The 18,360-nt window shown below is 59.0% G+C and overlaps 2 protein-coding genes across 2 annotated transcripts; both read left to right on the top strand.

Annotated features, from left to right (window-relative positions):
* Window positions 1-845: 845 nt before the first annotated feature.
* On the top strand, window positions 846-3,867 carry LOC311213947 (transforming growth factor beta activator LRRC32-like; the record flags this gene model as incomplete). The annotated part of the gene is made up of 2 exons (XM_084294288.1): window positions 846-979; window positions 1,894-3,867. The coding sequence occupies exons 1-2, from the start codon at window positions 860-862 to the stop codon at window positions 3,865-3,867; spliced, it is 2,094 nt and encodes a 697-aa protein (XP_084150414.1). The 5' UTR covers window positions 846-859.
* A 5,442-nt stretch (window positions 3,868-9,309) lies between these two features.
* On the top strand, window positions 9,310-11,603 carry LOC311213755 (protein Wnt-11b-like; the record flags this gene model as incomplete). Its single annotated transcript, XM_084293968.1, has 5 exons — window positions 9,310-9,395; window positions 9,589-9,824; window positions 10,233-10,510; window positions 10,936-11,228; window positions 11,429-11,603. The coding sequence occupies exons 1-5, from the start codon at window positions 9,325-9,327 to the stop codon at window positions 11,601-11,603; spliced, it is 1,053 nt and encodes a 350-aa protein (XP_084150094.1). The 5' UTR covers window positions 9,310-9,324.
* Window positions 11,604-18,360: the final 6,757 nt, after the last annotated feature.

The raw sequence follows: 18,360 nt of genomic DNA, 5'->3' as shown, positions 1-18,360 counted from the left end.
TGTGTCCCCAGGGACTGTCACCACCAGGTGGCACAGGGACACGGAGATGTCACCACGAGCACACCTGTGTCGGTGGTGTGTGGCTCTGGGGACCCGGACACAGCCTGGAGCTGCCACAGGAGGTGTCCCCACGGCTCCTGGGTGGCACAGCCGCCCCTTTCCAGGCCTGCTGGGGACGCGGGGACGTGGCGGGGAGGAGCCCAGCCCTGCGCATCCCGCTGGGGACAGGGGAAGGGCTGACAGTGCCAGGGGCCGCGATCACCCCTGGTCCCCTCTGAGGGCTCTGCTTTGTGCCGGGCACCCCCTGCCCCAGGGACTGGGCAGTGAAAGCCACAGAGGTTGGTTCCCAGGGCACACAGGTGTCACCGGGGAGCCCCGGCTGTAGGGCCAGGGGGAGAATTTTCTCCTTTGGGCACCGAGTTCTGCTGCGGCCCTGATGTCCCAGAGGGTCCCAGGGGTCCTGGTGGCCACTGCTGGGGTCCGGGCACAGCCCAGCCCTGGCACAGGGGAGAGGAAACTGGAGAAGAGCAGGAGAAGCCCCGCAGCAACCCTCGGCTTTCCCAGGTAGCAGCTTTCCTCCCTGGCACTTGATTTCCACGGCGGTTTCGGTCGATCACCTGAGCCCCTGCGCAGCCCTGCCGCCTCCCTGCTCCAGCGGTTTCTCTTTCCCTTCCCTGTGGCTTCGTGCACTGTTTTTCCCCTCCGTAGTCGTATGTCTCTCTTCTCCCACTTCCGTAGCTGCGAACACCCCCCGCGTTATCTCCTTCCCCCATCCCACGCCGAGGCTTATTTATAGCGAGCCCGGCTCGCCGGAGAGCACCAGCGCAGCGGGCAGGGCTGGCAGCGCCCGCAGCCCACCATGCTCCAGCTGGGAGCCCGGCTCACCGGGGCACGATGCTTGCTGCTCTGCCTGCTCCTGGCCATCCTCAGAGCCCAGCCTGGCTGGGCGGGGAGGCCCAAGCCCCTGCCGTGCCAGCAGGTAAGGCTCTTTCCGAGGGCTGTCGCAGCCCCAGCGCTCCCCGATGGCTCTGAGCTGGGCCCGAGCACCCGTCCCGCTGCGCAGCGCAGGCAGGTTCCAAGCGCAAATCCCTCCATCTGTCCCCAGCCGGCCTCTGTCTCCTTTTTCCTTCCCTCTCTTCCCACCTTCGTCCTCTCCTCGGCTCTCCTGCCTTCCAGCCTGTTTGCCCGGGGCCCTTCCCAGCCGCTCCCCGTCCTGCTGTGCTGGTGGCACCTCAAGCAGTGTCCCCCTGCTCCACCACGACGATGCCCTGGGTGCCCTCCGAGGGGACCACTTTGGAGGGAGGGGACGGGGATGCTCTGGCACTGTCAGTGCTGCCCCTGCCCTTTTGCCCGTGGTGCTTGCGGGGCTGCTTGGGAGGACAACCAGACCCCGAGGCTTCTCCTTGCTCAGACAGCAGCAGGCAGAGGTTTTCCTTCCCTTCTGCACAGCGCTTGTCCCCGCGGGCTGGGGCTCGGGGTGTTGGTGACGACCCGCAGAAGCCATCCGATGCCTGCCAGCAGCCCGAGGGGTGTGGGCCACCAAAACGGTGCCATCGGTGACACCAACCTGCACCAGGGCAGGAGCAGGTGAGCCAGGCCACTGGCTCGGTGCCACCCCATCACAGGACACCACAAACCAGAAAACTGCACCGTCCATGAGCACAAAAGCAAAAGGCTACGTCCTCCTTCCCCTCTGACAGCCCTCGGCCCTGCAGACAAGCTTCTTGTCTCCTGAGCAGCTTTCGGTGGCCTGGCCCCTTCCCAATGGGGGTAGGACACAGAACGGGGCTCATCTTCCCATCGCTCAGGCACGTGGAGAGGAGCACACCCCCTGGCTGGCGGTGCCTTTGCGCGCCCTGTCCCATGCTGATGGGTTTTCCTGCTTCTCCCTAGAGCCCCACGAAGGTGTCGTGCAAGGGTGCCGGCCTGCACAGGTTTCCAGAGGAGCTCGGCCAAGGAGTGAAGTACCTCGAGCTCTCCAACAACTTCATCCGAAACCTGTCGGAGAGCCACATGAGTGGGTTCGGGCAGCTCGAGCACCTGGACCTGCGCTTCAACCAGCTGGAGGCGGTGTCGGGGGCCGCCCTGGCTCAGCTCCCCCAGCTGCGCTCTCTCCTCCTGGGCTCCAACCGCCTGGACCGCAATTACCTCGCTAACGGGCCAGCCTTCGGCTTGCTCGGCAACATCGAGGTGCTGGACCTGTCGGCAAACAACCTGGAGAGCCACGTGGCGGGCTGGTACCTCAGCAGCCTCCCCACGCTGCAGAAGCTGGACCTGTCCGGGAACAGGATGACGAGGCTGCCCGCGGGCATCTTCTGGAGCACGCCGCGGCTGAGCGAGCTCAACCTCAGCAACAACTACATCATGGAAATCGAGGAGGGAGCCTTTGGGGCTCTGGAGGAGCTGGAGGTGGTCAACCTGGCCTTCAATTCCCTCCACTGCATCTCCAGCTTCAGCCTCAGGCAGCTGCGAGTTTTAAACCTGAGCCACAACGCCCTGGAGCTCTTCGTGTCGGAGGAGGGCGAGGAACCCTTCCTGCTTCAGGTGCTCGACCTGAGCCACAACAGGCTCCTCTATTTTCCGGAGCTCCCCAGAGCGCATTACCTCACGCACTTAAACCTCTCCAACAACCTCATTGCCTCGCTGGCCCCGAGCTCAGGCCCCCCGGCAGCGCTCACGCTGCACTACGACGAGATGGGGAGGTTTAACGGGTCCTCGGGCACCACAGCTGGCCTCACCCACGTGGCCAACTTGGATCTCAGCAATAACCAGCTGCAGCTCTTCCCATTTGCTTTCTTCCGTGGCCTGAGCTCTCTGCACAACCTCAGCGTGGCCATGAATTGTCTCCAGGACGTAACGAGGGAGACGCTTACAGGTGGCGCAGCAGGGGACAGCGTGGCCACGTTGCAGGGGAACGTGTCCCTCTCCGTGCGCTCCCTGGACCTCCACGACAACCTCCTCCGCGCCTTGCCGCCTTGGTTCTTTGATTTTCTGCCCCAGCTGGAGACGATCGACCTGGGCTCCAACAGCCTCCAACCCTGCGAGAGCCGGGGAGGTGACCGTGGGGGGACGTCGGGAGGGGACCCTCGGGGGGCAGAGCCCTGCACCGCCTTCTCCAACGTCCCCCAGCTGAAGCACCTCAGCCTCTCCAGGAACAACATCACCCGGCTGCAGCCCTACGCCTTCAACCAGACCTCGCTGCTCTCCCTGGACCTGTCGGAGAACGGGGGCTTGTCCCTGCCCAGGACAGCCCTGGGGGGTGTGGAGCTCTCCCTGCAGCAGCTCTGGCTGCGGGGCAACCAGATGGGGGACGGCTCGGCGGAGCTGCCCTGCCTGGGCGCCCTCAAATCCTTGGACCTGTCGGGCAATCGCTTCAGCCTTTTGCCCGCGGGGCTTCTCTGCTCCCCGCTGGAAAGCCTGGACGTCCGAGACAACAACCTGCCGGCGCTGGCCGAGCTGGCCGTGGCGAGCTGGGCTCGCAGCCTGCGGGTGCTGTGGGTGGCCGGGAACCCTTTCAGCTGCTGCGGGCTGGGCTGGCTGGATGTGCTGCGGGCGGCACGCGTGCGCCTGCCCGACCTGGACCGGGCGCTCTGCGCCTACCGCCACCGCCGCGGCAACTTCTCGGCCCCGCTCAGCAGCCACCCCTGGGGGCCTTGCCCGCGTCCCAGAGGGGCTCTGCCGGTGCTGGTGGTGGTGCTGAGCATCCTGCTGTGCCTGGGCTACGGCGCGTGCTGCCTCCTGAGGAAGGGGCAGAAGCCGCCGGGGTGCGGGGCTGTGCGGGGCAGCAGTGGGGGCGGCTTCGTGCCCCATCCCAGAACGGGGCAGGCAGCCAAGGAGAGGCCAGCAGACGGTGACACTAAAGTGTAGGCGGGTGCTGGGAGCTGCAGCTGTTGGTCGGGATGCTAATTGTTATTAATATTATTATTAATATTAATTTGGGCACACGTTTCCACATCTTGCGTGGTTTGCAGAGCAACGTCGGGGCTGAGCCCAGCGCTGGGCAGGCACCAGGAGGGGCTGGGTTCCTGCAGCCCCCTTGCTCTTGAGAAGGAAGGTGTCCCCATCCACGCTACTTTGTGGAAGAAATTAAATAATTAAGAATTAAATGATACTTAAATAAGTAGCCGCAGGGGGGGTCCTGCCCTGCCCTCCAACGTTTTCAGCACTAAGGAGAAGAAAACCCAGCTGGTGCTGCTCTGTCCCTGCTGAAAGCTGCTGTGAGAAGGTGGCTGCCTGCACAGCCTCGCAGCTCTCCCACCATCCAGGGCCGGGGACCAGCTCTGGGAAAGGGAAAAGATCAGGGCGTGCCAAAAACCTCGTGTTTCACATCTCTCTGCTTCCACCTTGAAAGTCCCCAGCCGGCCCAGCGCGCGCCACCTCCTCGTCCACACACCTGTTGTGCTGGGGGATGTGAGAGCAAAAGGGCTTGGAATTCACTCAAAATCCCAATTACCTCTTTCCTTTTTTTTTTTTTTTTTAATTTTTTTTTTTCTTCTCAAGCTTATCATGGTCTTACTGTGAAGCAAAGGGCATTTCTGGCAGCAAAAAGATTCGTGGTGCAGGGTAAGAGGGGTGGAAGAGAGCTGCTGGCTTAGCCAAGGGGCTGGAGAGGCTGCCAGGGCAGGGGGCAACGAGCCTTAACAAAGGAAAAGAAAGCCTGGAGAAGCTTCTTCTTGGTTCAAACCGAGGTTAAGAGATCTGTAGAATTTGGAGGTTTGAGCAAATAAATGATTATGTCAAAATGTCCTGGGTTTGTGCCAAGCTGTAAGGGTATAAATCGGAGCCTGACATAGAGCAGTGGTGGTTAAAATCTTCTGACCATTTACAACTTTTCTAGAGAATTAGTTGAGAAATCCAGCAAAACTCATTCTTTCCAGTGGAAAGCTTTCGCATTTCACTGAATCAGTCCGTTTTCAAAGCAAAATAGATTTTATCAGGAATTCCCAGCTAGCTGTTCTGCTAACTCATGTGGAAATTACCTTGTCTGCGACCAGCCTGAATTCAGAGCACGGTTTTGGTGTTTTCCCTTTTTCTCGGTGAGGGATGCCCTTCGGGGTGCTGCGAGGTGTGGGACTGTGTGCTGTGCTGCCCCTCTCCCCTGCTCCGTGATTCACCCTTTCGCCACCGCCGAAGGTATCCCTTTTATTGCATTTTTTTGGGGTGATGTTTCCGTGCTCCCACGGGCTCTGAGGAAGCACCGTCCCGGCACAGCAGCCGGGCTCCCCGTGGCAGGCTGGGTTTGATGTCTCTTCGGGATGGGACAAGGGGCTGGTGGCAGCTTCCCCGTGCCAGCGGCCGGTCCCTCCCTTTCGCAGGACTTTGCCACCCCTGCTTTCCATTATCGCTCGCTGCCACAGCCCCTTCTGCGTGACTCAACACAACTCCCGCCAGCTATTTCCATCCCGCTTGGCGAGGCCGGGCGTGTTATTCATGACACTTTCTTCCTCTCTGGTGGGGCTCCGGCCGGCCGGGGACCTGCCGCCGAACCTCCGGCACGCAGCCTGCCCAGCCCGCAGACGCTGGCAGGGATAGGGGCTGGGAAAGCAGCTCCCAAACCCTGCGGCAGCTTCGCTCGTCCCGGGCTCGCAGGCAGATGTTGTGCAGCTGGGTGCCCCCACCCTGCGGTCCTGGGGCCCTGGGGACAGGGCGTGCTGCCGCAGCCGGCCCCGATCCCAGCAGCACGGAGATGTCCCCAGGTGCCCCGTTCCCCTCCAGCGTGAGCCATCCCAGCTGCCAGGCACCGCTGGTCCAGGCACAGCACCCTCTGGGCACGGAGGGGAAGAGGGCAGGAGGCGTCCCCGTGCTCCTGGGGGTGCTGAGCTGATGGAGCAGCTCCTGGCAGGTCGCTGCCACCCACGGAGCGCTTCTGGGTATCCATCCCGTGCTGAGGTCACCGCCCGAGCGCGTCGGAAAGAGGAAGGGGGGCGGTTTCCCTGCGGGAAAGCAGCGTCCTGCAGCGGGACCGTCACCTGCTGCCACCGTGGCCACCACCAGTGCCACCAGCCCAGGTCCTGTCCGTGTCCCCAGGACGGGGCTGAAGGTGGCCGGGACACCCACAGCCAGGCTGGATGCCCGCCTGCCACCACCCCCGGCGTCACCGCAGCTGTCACAGCCTCCCAGACACAGGGCTGGGGTTCCTCCCCAGCGGGTAGGTGAGCGTGGGGTGCGGAGGGCACTGTCTTCTCCAGGGGCTTGAGAGGGGCACCTGGTGGGAGGGAGCCCGTGGAGGATCCTCAGGTGAAGCTTCGAAGCTTCCCGAGCGACTGCAAGCCGGGACGATGCGCGGTGAGGGATCGCCACGTGCTTGCCCAGTTCACAAACCGGAGGGACCCGGCTGGTCACCGCTTCACTTTCTACCCCAGGAGCTGCCTTTTGCTGGGCTGGGAACCCCCTTCCTCAGCCTCCTGCTGCCCCGCGGCAGCCCGACGTGGAAGTGGAAGGGGTATTTTTAGTGCTCGCCCTGCGCTTGCTTCAAGGATGGAGCTAAGAGGAACTGACATCAAACGAAGCGTTGCGTTTGCTTTAAAAGGAAGCCTTTTTTTTTCCTGCTGCTCAGTCATCGCTAAACTTTTCTACGAAGAGGGATCGGTGAAAATCACCTCTTGTAGGAGGCAGACGGAGGTTGGCATCAGAAGCCTGCGGACACTGTGCCCTGTGCTGGCAGCGGTTTCTCAGGAACCCGCCTGCATCCCGAGGTCACCTTGCGTCCAAAAACACACCCAAGGAAACAAAGTCCCTCGGAGATCAGCACTTGTGACTCGGATTTGGAGGGAGGTGATGGCCCATAAGAGCAAAGCCGCTGGCCAGAAGGTGGCAACATGCCCTCTCCCATCGGGGCCTGGCACAAAGCACGGCCTCAAAGAGCTCTGTCCCGGTTGGGAAGCTCTGACCCCGCTCAGACCCAGCGTGGCTCCAGCAGCGCTGCGGTTTCACCTAGCCCCAGGTCAATACGACCAAAATTTGGGGTGCAAAGCCCCGGGGCCCTGGAGGACACCACGCTGAACGTGGGCCAGCGATGCGCCCTCGCAGCACAGCAGGCTGGTGCTGTCAGCTAACAGCCAGGCACCCGCAGAGCCCAGGAGCCTCCCCACACCACCACCAGCAGCAGGGTTATCTCTGCTTGGCAATTCCAACGTGTGCTGGGTTCAATGCTGACTTCCCTGCGAGGCTGCGCTCGTGATGCACGGAAAAGCACCCGATCCCCTCCCGGCCCCGCCAAGAGCAGCTTTTCCTGGTCCAAAAATTCCTCATCCCTCCAGAAGCTGCTCAGATTTCCCCGCGATGTCCCCCTCCAGGCGCAAGGCATTTCCCCATTCCCCAGGGCTGCGAAAGGGAACTTACAGAGGAAAACATTTCACAAGATCAGAATCTTCGGGGCCGGAGCGAAAAGGGCCCGTACGGGGCCAGCGGGAGGGAGAAGTGGGGACACCGCAGCTGATTCTGGCCAAGGTAGGAGAAGGATCTGCAAAAAGCCACGCTGGGAAGGTGGGATGTCAAAAAAATATCAGGGACTTCCAGAGCGCAGAGCAGCAGCACCGAGCTGGTGGCCACAGCCGTGGAGCTGCAGCCCCGTCCCACGCAGCACAGTGCCTGGCCCAGCACCGGGTGCTGCTTTTTAGGGCTTTATTTTCAGCCAGGAGCAGGGAGGTTAAAGGGATCGGGACCAGCTGAATCCAGGGAGCCATAAAACTGTGCCTCTCCTTTTCTTTTCCCTCTTTTAGCCCAGCCCCTCGTAGCTCTGCTTGGGATTCGGGAGTGACCTCGGCCCTTTCCTCGGGGACCCTTCCTCATGGGCCGCTGCCCAGGCACAAAGCACCCCGGCCTTTGGGGCGCAGGAGAGGGGTTTGGGAAGGTCACCCAGTCAGGCTGCGTGTCCTGGCCCTGGTTCAGGGGCCAGCAAGTCAGCGGGAGGTCACGGGGGGGATGCTCAGCAGGCGCCCAGCGCAGCCCTGCAGAGGGAAAGCACCTTCCTGCCAGGAGGGAAGTTGCACAGCGAGGGAGAAAGTGAAATCCCAAACTAGAAGTCCTAGACAGAGCAGCTGCTGCCCGAGGAGGCCCTGCTTTCCCTGCCACATCGCTGCTGCCCGCTGGCACCAAGTGCCCGGGCACCACCCCAACTTAAATCCTCCTCTCCCTGTTTCCTATGGGTGCCTTTAGTTTTGGGGCTGTCTCAAGCCTCGTTGTGCAGGGCGTACAGCAGCGTGCGGAGCTGGGAGACGTCGCACCGCATCCCATCGCCTCCCTGCAGCAGTGCTTGAACCAGGTTACGGGGAATTTGCTCGCAGGCTGCACGCAGGGTCCCTTCCCCGCAGCCCCTGCTGCTCGCCCTGGCTGTCAGCAGCCTGGCCCTCGGGGTTGTGAAACCCCTGCTGGTGCCCCGCCGGAGACAATGGGTCAGGAGCGTGGGTTGGCTGCCAGCACAGCCCCGCAGCGGCTGTCTGGGGGCAGGATTTCCCCACAAGCAATTAGCTCCAGTGCTGGAGCAGCGCTGGGCTCGGGGGCATGGGGGTCCCAGAGTGCCCACAGCCCGCACAGCTTTCCCTCTGCCAGCCCCCGGGGGCTGGGGCTGCTCCGGGCCCCCAAGAGCAGCGTCCGTGCCCTTGGCTGACCCGCACACATCTGGAGCCCTGCTTGCCATCGAGTCCTCCCCGGCACCGTGGGGCTGTGGGGACAGAGTGGGCAGGCAGCTCAGGCTTTCGCTCTCTCTGGGTCCAGGAAAATGGATTTTATTTTTTTTTTAAAGCTCTGAGCAAAGAAAATAAGGAGAAAAAAAAAAACATAAAGAGATAAATTAGCATCAGCCCTTGCCAACCCCTTTTGTCCCTTCCTAATGTCATCCCTTTCTGACTCCTGCCAGCGTCCCCTGCGTGCAAGGACAAGTTTTTATCTGCTGAGCAAAGAAACACGTGTTTGCTTTGCAGCCCAATGGCTCTCCTGGAGATGCCACAGGTGATATCCGCTCACCTGGGCGAGCAGCGCCTGCGGTGCCGGGGCCTCCCCCGTGCCTTGCTGGGCTGTGGCCGGGGAGCGCTTGGTGGGGCGCAGGGCACCCAGGCACCCTCTGCCACCACGTTCATGGAGCTGCTCTGTGCAGCCGTGGCTCTTTCCCCAAGGAGATGCCACTTTGGGGACGAGCAGGGTCCCCAGGCACCCAGGCTGGGGGACAGGGGCTGGGGCAGCCTTCCCGAGGGCTGTGGGCTGTGAATGGCCCCGAAACCGCCTTTGTTCCCCTCCCCGGGGGGCAGGACGGCAGCGCCCGCGGGTATAAAGGGGGCGGGGGCCCTGATCCCGGCCCCTTCCCCAGCCCCAGCCCTGTCCCCAGCCATGGGGCACCCCGCCGTGCCCCCCACCCTGCTGCTCTGCCAGCTGGGGCTCGCCGCGGCCATCCAGTGGCTGTGAGTAACGGGGCGCAAAGGGGGGAGGGAGAAAGGGGAAGGAAGGATGGGGGGCTCCCCGGGGGTCCCCCGCAGCGGGGCTGTCCCCTGTCACCCTCTCCCCAGGTCCCCTTTTGCTCGTCACCTGCGGTCCCCATCCCCTGGCCCCCAGCCCGGTGCCCACGGTCCCCTCTCCCCTCTCCTGTCCCCGCAGGGGGCTGGCGGAGAGCGGCAGCGGGGTGGCTTGGGACGAAAGCCACCACTGCGGGCTGCTGGCCGGGGTGGTGCCCGAGCACTTCCAGACGTGCCGGAGGAACCTGGAGGTGATGCACAGCGTCGTCCGGGCGGCCGCCGAGACCGTGAGCGCCTGCCAGAAGACCTTCGCGGGCATGAGGTGGAACTGCTCCTCCATCCTGCGCGCCCCCAGCTTCGGTCCTGACCTGCTGAGAGGTAAAGGGGGCTCCCCTCGGGTGCTCACCTCCTCCTCCTGCTGCCCCGGGCAGCTCCCCGGGCCGTGCCTTAGGCAGGGCTTTAACGGTGGGTGTCAGTCCTGATTTAGGTGCAAAAGCTGCGCTGTAAACCTGCTTTAGGATTTCCTTTGGAGAAAATGTGCTGCCATCACCCCGCTGTTAATCCCGTGCCACTTAGACCAGCAGGAGTAACTCACACTCAAGCAAAAACAGCTTTTGGAGGCTGCAAACAAAGGGGAAATCAGGCTGTATGCTGCGAGCAGGACACAACAGCAGCACAGGCTAAAGATACAGCCCCCAAAGGGCATCAGCTCGTAGCTTTATCCCGTCGCACGAAACAAAAGAAGCCTCCTTCCCCTGTGGGACGCGAGATTCCCTTCTCTTTCAGGGACCCGGGAGTCCGCCTTCGTGCACGCCCTGGCCGCGGCCGCCGTCGCCCACGCCATCGCCCGAGCCTGCGCCTCGGGGTCGCTGCCCCTCTGCTCCTGCGGCTCTGCCCCCTCTGAGGCGCCGGGCCCCGATTTCCGATGGGGGGGCTGCGGGGACAACCTGAGCTACGGCCTCCAGCTCGGTGCCGCCTTTGCCGACAGCCCCGTGAAGTCCAGCGGGCCGGGCAGGACGGCTCTCAGGGCCGTCAACCTGCACAACGGCGCGGCGGGCAGGCAGGTGGGTGTGCGCCGGGACCCCCACTGCCTGCTGCAGGGGGGCTGAGCTACGGGGGGGGATCCCAGGCAGTCTAGGGGGTGCCGTCCTTAGAGTGAGGAGGCACCTACGTGGTTAAATTGGAGGTAGATGTGTTTGCAGAGACATTCCCCTTACTCCTCCTCCCCAAAAAAATGTTGCCAGCCCACCACAAGCTCCTGCAGACCCTTCCCAAGGGTTACGTGCTTATCACCCCTCAATATTTATTAAAAGCAGGCACTCTGCTGTCCCAGTAGCATTGTTTTCTTCCACCCCTAAACAAGATGGAGCTCTCCCGGGTGGCAGCAGAGCTCTTTCATCTCTTGAAACTTCCCGTGGATGCTCATCCAAATTGGTGTGGTGGGCGCCAGCCCCAGGCAGCACTTTCATCCTCTTTCCAACCTCCGCAGGTGCTGAGTGACTCCTTGGACACCAGGTGCAAATGCCACGGTGTTTCGGGCTCCTGTTCGGTTAAGACCTGCTGGAAGGGGCTGCCAGGCCTGGGCGAAATCGCATCCGAGCTCAAGTCCAAGTACCTGGCAGCCGTCAGGGTGACCCACCGGCTCATCGGGGCCAGGAAGCAGCTGGTACCCAAAGAAACAGGCGTCAGGCTGCTGAAGGAGACGCATCTGGTTTATCTCATCAACTCCCCCGACTACTGCGTGCCCAACGTCCCCCTGGGGTCTCTGGGGACGCAGGACAGGTAAGGAACTGCTGCAGATGTGCTCTGGCAGCCTCCCAGGCAGAGCTTCCATCCGGCACGTGGAACCAGGAGTGCTCGGTGGCGGTCAGGGCGATCCCTTTGCGTGGTGGCAGGGGGGTGTGAGGAAGGTTTGTGCAGCCCCCAGTGCTGCTTGCATGGGCAGGCACGGTCCCGACCCCTCACCTCTCTCCTCTGGGCAGGCAGTGCAACAAGAGCTCGGTGGGCAGCGAGGGCTGCGACCTGCTGTGCTGCGGCCGCGGCTACAACGCCTACACGGAGGAGGTGGTGGAGAGGTGCCACTGCAGGTACCACTGGTGCTGCTACGTGGCGTGCAAGAGGTGCCGGCGGCTGGTGGAGAAATACGTCTGCAAATAGCGCCCGGGGCGGCACGGGGCACGGGAGGGCTCCCCCAGGGTGCAGCTGGAGACTGGGCAGCAGCCGCTGGGGATGCGCTAAATTCGGCAAGGAGGGGACTATGCTGGGAGCCCCGGCTCCAGCACTGCCATGGAAGACCCCAAACTGAGCGATGATGGGAAGCCGAAACCCCGAGCCCGACCTCTGCCCCTTCTGCCCGGAGCAAGACAAAGGGCTGCCCTCCCGCGGCACAGCGGGGGCATCCAGTGCCCGTCTCCAGCTGGGGACCGTCCATTTGTCACTTCGCCCTTTTCTCCAGGGGTGAATGGGGACCCTGGGCTGCCATTGTCCTGTCGCGGGAGGTTTTTGGCAGTGGCCTGAAAGCCAGGAGTGATGGATGGGCAGGGGGGAGCGAGCTGCCCGTCGGGAGGAGGCTGCAGGGGAGGAAAACTGCGTAGGGTGAGGGGGTCACGGGCAGCTCCCCTGGCAGCAGGTTTCTGCTGGGGGTTGACCCAGCACCATTAAAACCTCCTGGTGGGCAAACACTGCTACAGTGCCCTCTGCAGCATCTGGAATGACACGGCTGGGACGCAGGCAGAACCAGGTATGGCTCCAGGAGCCAGCGCCCATCAGTCCCCCCTACAACCTGATTCTCTCACAGCGAGGAGATTTCAGCCCACTTCTCCGACCCCTTTGATACCAGGCGAGCTGGCACTGGCCTGGAGAGAGGACAGGGCCCCAGGGACATCAGAACAAGCCTTTTGTCTCCATACTTGGTGTAAGCAGGATTCCAGTTTGTGCTTCTTAAATAAACCTATCGTACCGTTCCCCTCTGCGACAGCCCTCTGTGTTTCCTAAGCCCACCTCCCTCCAGCTCCCTGCCATACACAGAGAAAATGAGCCTGGGGGGGAGATCCTAAAACACAAAGCATAAAAGTTCTGGTAGCTGGAAACTGAGGCAGCTGGGGCTTATTTCCTGATCCTAGTGCCTGTAGTTTGGACTAAACAAGTGTGCCTCACGGATGGGGTCCCGATCTGCCTTTTACTTCCCTCTGTTGCCTTGACTGCTTTTAGCACAAGGGTTGGCCAAGTGCACACATGGAATAAGAGTCTCCAGTTCGTGCAGCCTTTGGAGAGAAGGGCCGAGCCTAAACGCACACGTGCTGAGGAGAACCCACAGTGTGAGGGGCTCAGGTAAATGTGACCGAAGTCCCAGGACGGTTTCCTGCAGCTGCCACCATGCCCGAGAGCCTCGGCCAGCTTTGCGTGCGCCTTGTGTTATTTGTGGTTTGTATTGAATGGAGCTGGCTGTGCTCAGCCCCGAGTCCAGCTGTAAGATTACTCATTTCCATATTCACTCAATCATTTTTAACAGCCTCTGCTGGGTCACAGAATCAATTCATAAGCTTTTACTGTAAACCATCCCCTCCATTTAATGTGCTCCAGGTTTCCTTATTAACAATGACTAATAGCTGGGAGCCCAAGGTGGCTCGAGAGGAGCCTGGGAGCTGGAAGCTGAAATGCTCAGGGGTGAAGCAGATGCTCACACAGCTAACTAAGCGAGTTAACTACCATTATCAGTTGTTAATGTGCCGCTGACTTGCTGGGGCTGCTGACACGCAGCCTTCCCAGGGTGACAGCAAGGCCGCAGCTGCGAGGCTTCCGCCGCAGCTGCGCAAGGCCACGAAGCTCTCTGCAGCTTCTCTCTTAAAATGCAATTAGGAGTTAGTCACCAGCATTCCTCGGAAAAGGGATGCTGGGCTGCGGTTTCTGTGCCCAGAGCCAGGCGGAGCACAGAGGGTGCAGGTACCTCGTTAGGAGGGTTGCTCACCCCAAAGGCGCCGCAGGGCCGGATCAGAGGGAGGTGAAACCAGGAGGGGCTGCCAGCTCCCCCCAGCTCCCCAGGGCATTGCAAAACGAGCTGGGGAGAAGAAAACAGGCAAAGGCCGCTGCTGCGGAGGGAGAGAGCCAGCCAGGAGGGTGGGAAATGTGATTTGCATTTGGTAACTCCAAACACACAGCGCCTGGGGCAGAGGAGAGGAGCCACAATAGCGAGGAACGCCCCGGGGAGATGTTGCGATCCCCTCCTGGAGAGGTCCTGTTTGTGTTTCTGCCTGGGAAAAGGCAGGGGCAAGGGCTGAATATGCGGAGCCCTCTGCTCCTCAAGCTGCCTGCATGGTCCAGGGATGAGCTGGAGGGGTCGAGGTGCGGCGGGGGCACTGGGCTCTGCTGATGTCCTGCGGGCAGCGGGGAAGTGCTGTAATTATCAGAAGGGTGCTGAGGGTCAGGCTGGCAGGAGGGGCTGCGGTGGGGAGGTGACAGCGAAGTGACAACGTTTAGAGGGGGAAGCGTTGCAATCTGGGCCCGCAGCTGGAATCACCAGCTTTGTGAGATCTGCTGGGCTGGAAGAGTCTCCCAGGGACTGAGAGCCAGAACAAGGCAATTAATATCCGGCAGTGGGTCTGGGGGGAATAAACCACCCACTTGGCCCCGCGGGCTGAGGGGATCCATCTGACTGGATGTATTTTGTCCAACTCTGCTGGCAGGGAAGCTAGCATAAAGGCTGCCAGGGGAGCACAGAGCCCTGACCCCTGGCACAGGCCAGCACAAGCATCCTCCAAGGTAAAGGATGGGAAAACCTGGACCCTGACATCACCCTTGGGTGGCTTCCAAAACCAGTTAGTGCAGCACTGCCAGAGAAGTAAATCAGTGCTAGCGGGTCTTTCTTTAACTGTCTGCAACTTCAGTCCCCCAAAAAAACATCTCAGGCCCTGGTAGGTACCTCTTCGGGACCTGACCAACCTGGGCATGGTGACAGCAGCGTCCATGACACCGGGAGGATCTCCGTAACAATTATGGCTTCGCAGCCCTTCAGACACATCCTCACATGTTTCTCTTGCCCCACTTTCACAATCAGTCCTCTCCAGGCTGTGGTAGGCTGCTGTCATTACCCTCTGCTTCATGAGTCCTCGTCGGGCTCGCTGCTAATGTGACAGATCTACCTCTTTGACTTTCCTGTCACTAGCCATTTTTCCCTGGGTCTTGTGGCTTTTTGTTTATCTGTCGCTGGAAATGAGAATCCCAGAGCTGAATTCTCTATGGTGGTGGCAGAAGTTTTTCACTTTCTGGTGCTGTGAACTGACATGGGAGAGATGGCTCTGAATGTGGCCTGCGCACAAAATAAAACCAGCCCTCTGCATGAAATGTGCTGAGAACCAGGCAAAGGGTTTGCTCTGCAAAGCCTGCCCGTAGTTACTACTTGACTTTTAGTTTGTGTTTGAAAGGAGTAACACCAGTGTGAACGTGATCCTTCCCTGCTGGCTAGATTGTGCAGACAATGAAGTCTGGAGAAAGGAGAGTGATCTTCACGGGCTCTTTTGACCTTGTTGCTAAAGCACTTTTTTTTTTTTTTTTAATTATTATTTGTACCTGTAGAGAGGCTGCATAACTTATTCCAGGAGGATAATCCAAGCCAAGGCAACAAGATGTTGGTAAACAAGTAAAAGTTTTGGGGTAAGAATGACACTAGGACATGCTGGGATATTTCTCTTTCTTTTCTCTTTCCTTCTGCTCATCACAAGGAGACCTGAGCTAGAACAAGGAGAAGACGCACGGTGGGGCCACTGCCTCAGTGCTGAGCTGTTGATCAACGTCTGCAGTGCTGTAAATATCTGGGGGATGTTACTTTGACCTTTGGGATGGTTGGCGCCTCCACTCTCGCACCACAAGACACAAGCATGAGTAAAGGCTTTGTATCTAAGGAAACTCCCTTGCATCTCTCTTCTCCTTTATTTCTGGGGTGTTCCTCAGGATGTCCTGAGGATGACAAGTAATAGTAGGGATTGCCCTCATGGGGATCTTCAGCTGAGAGACAGGGACAAATGAACGTAGGTGAGTAACAGCCATGAGACCAGAGGGGGAACCAGACTGCAGTCTGAGGGCCCCTGGGCATAGCTTGAAGGGCGCCTGTTGCAGTGGCTGTGCTGGGTGGACTCATCAAATCACCTTTATGCCAGTGCTGAGGAAATGCCATGGCCTCATCGAATAGCAGCATTTTTCCTTCGTGCACCCCTGGGGAAAGTGAGCTACGGCAGGGTGGGAGCTGCAGAGCAGCCTCCTCTCCACAGCAGGGGCAGACACAAGCCCATGAGCCCACGATGTGTGGGTGCCTGCAGTTCCTTATGCTGGGGCTGAAGAGCAGGCAGACGACAGGTAATTTGGTCACTGGCCCTTACTGATTTCATGCCTCTGTGGTATAAGTGAAACCTGTTCTTGACCAGTTGGGACAGCGGGTAAAAACAGGGCTAATGAACTGCTAGCAGGGAGATTCAGGAACTTCCATCCAGCTGACAGGTTCACCGACTTGGCTCTTGCAAGCAAAACCTTCTCCGTCTCGAAGGAAACAGAGCCTCACATAGATTTCCTGCTCCCTCAGTCCAGCGTGGCTGCTGAGCAGTGATAACGTGTGGCTTGAGGCCTGTCCTGTGCTGCCCCTGATAATCTGGGTCAAAGCTGACACCACCACCACCACCCCGCCTCCAGTTTTAAGGGAAGGGGAAGTGGGCTGAGGTCCGTGCTGCATCATCAGCCTATTCACAATTATTTGGAGAGCAAGCCAATAGCTCCCTGTGAACCTATCTGGCTTGCTCTGAGAGGTGAAGGCCTCAAGGAAGAATGCCCAAAGGAGATGTTTGCTCAAGATTAAACAGAGATATTCTATAGGCAGGGTAATCCCATAGCTGCTGAGGCTATCTGGGTAACACAAAGGCTAAGGCACTGAAGAAGTTCACTCCAAAAGTGTCTTTTGCTCTGATCCTCAAAAATGCTGTTGAAATTTAGAATCTTAAAAGCTTGGGAAGGGAGGTGGGGGAATGATTTGATAGGTTTACTGTTGATTTTAACTAATGCATGCGAGGAGGGAAGATGCTGCACAGACTGGAGCATTGCCTCTCTGATAAAGGTGAACTGGCCGTAATTGCTGGGGGTGTCATAGCATCTTCTGCTGGTGAAGGAAAAATGGCTGTAGATTTCTGGCCTCATTCTACTTCCAATTATTATATTAATTATTTTTTTCCACTGCTGGGTGCAGCGTGGTTCTTCGCTTCCTGCCTGGTGCGCAGGAATACCACAGAATGATGTGTTAAACTGTTGACATATCTCATACTACTGGTGCCTGCGCTTTCAGTCTGAGCAAAACAGTCACATGGAAGGAGGATGACAGGAGAGCAAACCCGTCAGGATGTACTTGGGACACGGCATAAAGGAACCTAAACCCACAACTCCTCTATCTTTTACGATTAACTTTTTATCAAGCTATCTCGTGTACGCATGAGGGAAACAAACAGATTAAGTCATAAACTGACTCATCTGTGGAAGTTGAGTGCTTCCAGCCTGCCCTGAATTATTATCACACCATATAAATTTTTCACATCTAGGTCATTAACTTGTATTGTGTTTCTGCACGTCAGCTTGTACAAGCCCAGCTTTAACCATTACCTGTCTGATGCCTGTTTTAATTTCAGAGATACTATTAAAAGGGACTCAGGAGCTAACCAAAAAAGAAATGATAAAGGGTCCTTATCCTACTTTTGTTATAAAAACAACACATGGAGATGAAATGGTGGGCACTGCACTTAAATAATAAAATGTAGGACTTTGCTGCAGAGCATCCATGCTGGGCACTGTGTGTTGCCTGGATGGCCTGCCAAGTTCTGATCCCATGTTATGCAGTGATAGCTGTGTGCAGTACAAGCCCCTAGTGAATTCCAGCCTTGACATCCTAAGGGGCTGCCAAGGCTCTCCCAATAGTAGGAGAGGACCATGTGTGACCTACCCTCCCAGACGGAGCTCCTGCCCTAGCACCTGGGGCAGGCTTTTTGTGACAGCAGTGACCTTGGGGACCCCACGGAGCGACCCTAGGCTAGCGATGGCTTGGCTCCCTCTGGTGCAGCCGCATGGGCAAAACACACCCGAGGAAGGGAGCTGAGCACCCTGCAGAGATACCGGCGTGGGGTTCTGGGGCAGGGTGGCTCATTAGCACGATCTTTGGCTGGGCTTGGCAGGACACTGCTGATTGCACTGCTAGTTCGTGTCTCTGGAGCCAACACATTTAATTCCAGTTTGGCTCCTGATGCGGGGCACTGCATTGTGCTGTGTAGACAAACTCCAGCCTTCTGCTGCATTTTCAAGATTAATTTTAAGATTAATGGATTAATTTTTTAAGATTAATTGATTAATTTTAAGATTAATTGATTAATTTTAAGATTAATGGAAAGAGACACACTGGTAAGATTAATGGAAAGAGGCTCGCACCATTAAACAAGCAACAACCAAACCTGGAAAACAATGATCTGCAGAGGTGCGGATAGCGGAGGAAAGTCAAAGAAGAGGTGATCAGAGGGGCTTGGGGCAACCCAGGTCCATGTGGTCCAGGACGAGAAATTTGTGTGCGTCATTGTTTAATGCTATTAATTAAATAGACCAGGGATCTGCTCCTTTATGGGGGTGGTGTAAATTGGGGTAAATTGGGGGCTAAGAGGCGAAGGGGACCAGCACTGTCAGCTTCACTACGACTCTCTGGTTTGTTTGCTGATTTAATGTTATGATTTGGACACTTCCTCGGTCTCGCTGCTCTGCCCGCAGCCCAATTTTAGCCGAGCGCGGACCCCCCCCTTCCCTCAGGGGCCCCTCGGGCCCCTACCAAGATGGCGGCGGCGGCGCCCTCACGAAGATGGCGGCGGGGGCGGGGGCGGGCGCGGGCGGAAGCGGCGGGGCTGAG

The sequence above is a fragment of the Netta rufina genome (assembly GCF_964035555.1).
Source record: "Netta rufina genome assembly, chromosome: 12".
NCBI lineage: Eukaryota > Metazoa > Chordata > Aves > Anseriformes > Anatidae > Netta > Netta rufina.
The sequence above is the reverse complement of the archived record's forward strand: the minus strand, read 5'-3'. Positions and strand labels throughout refer to the sequence as shown.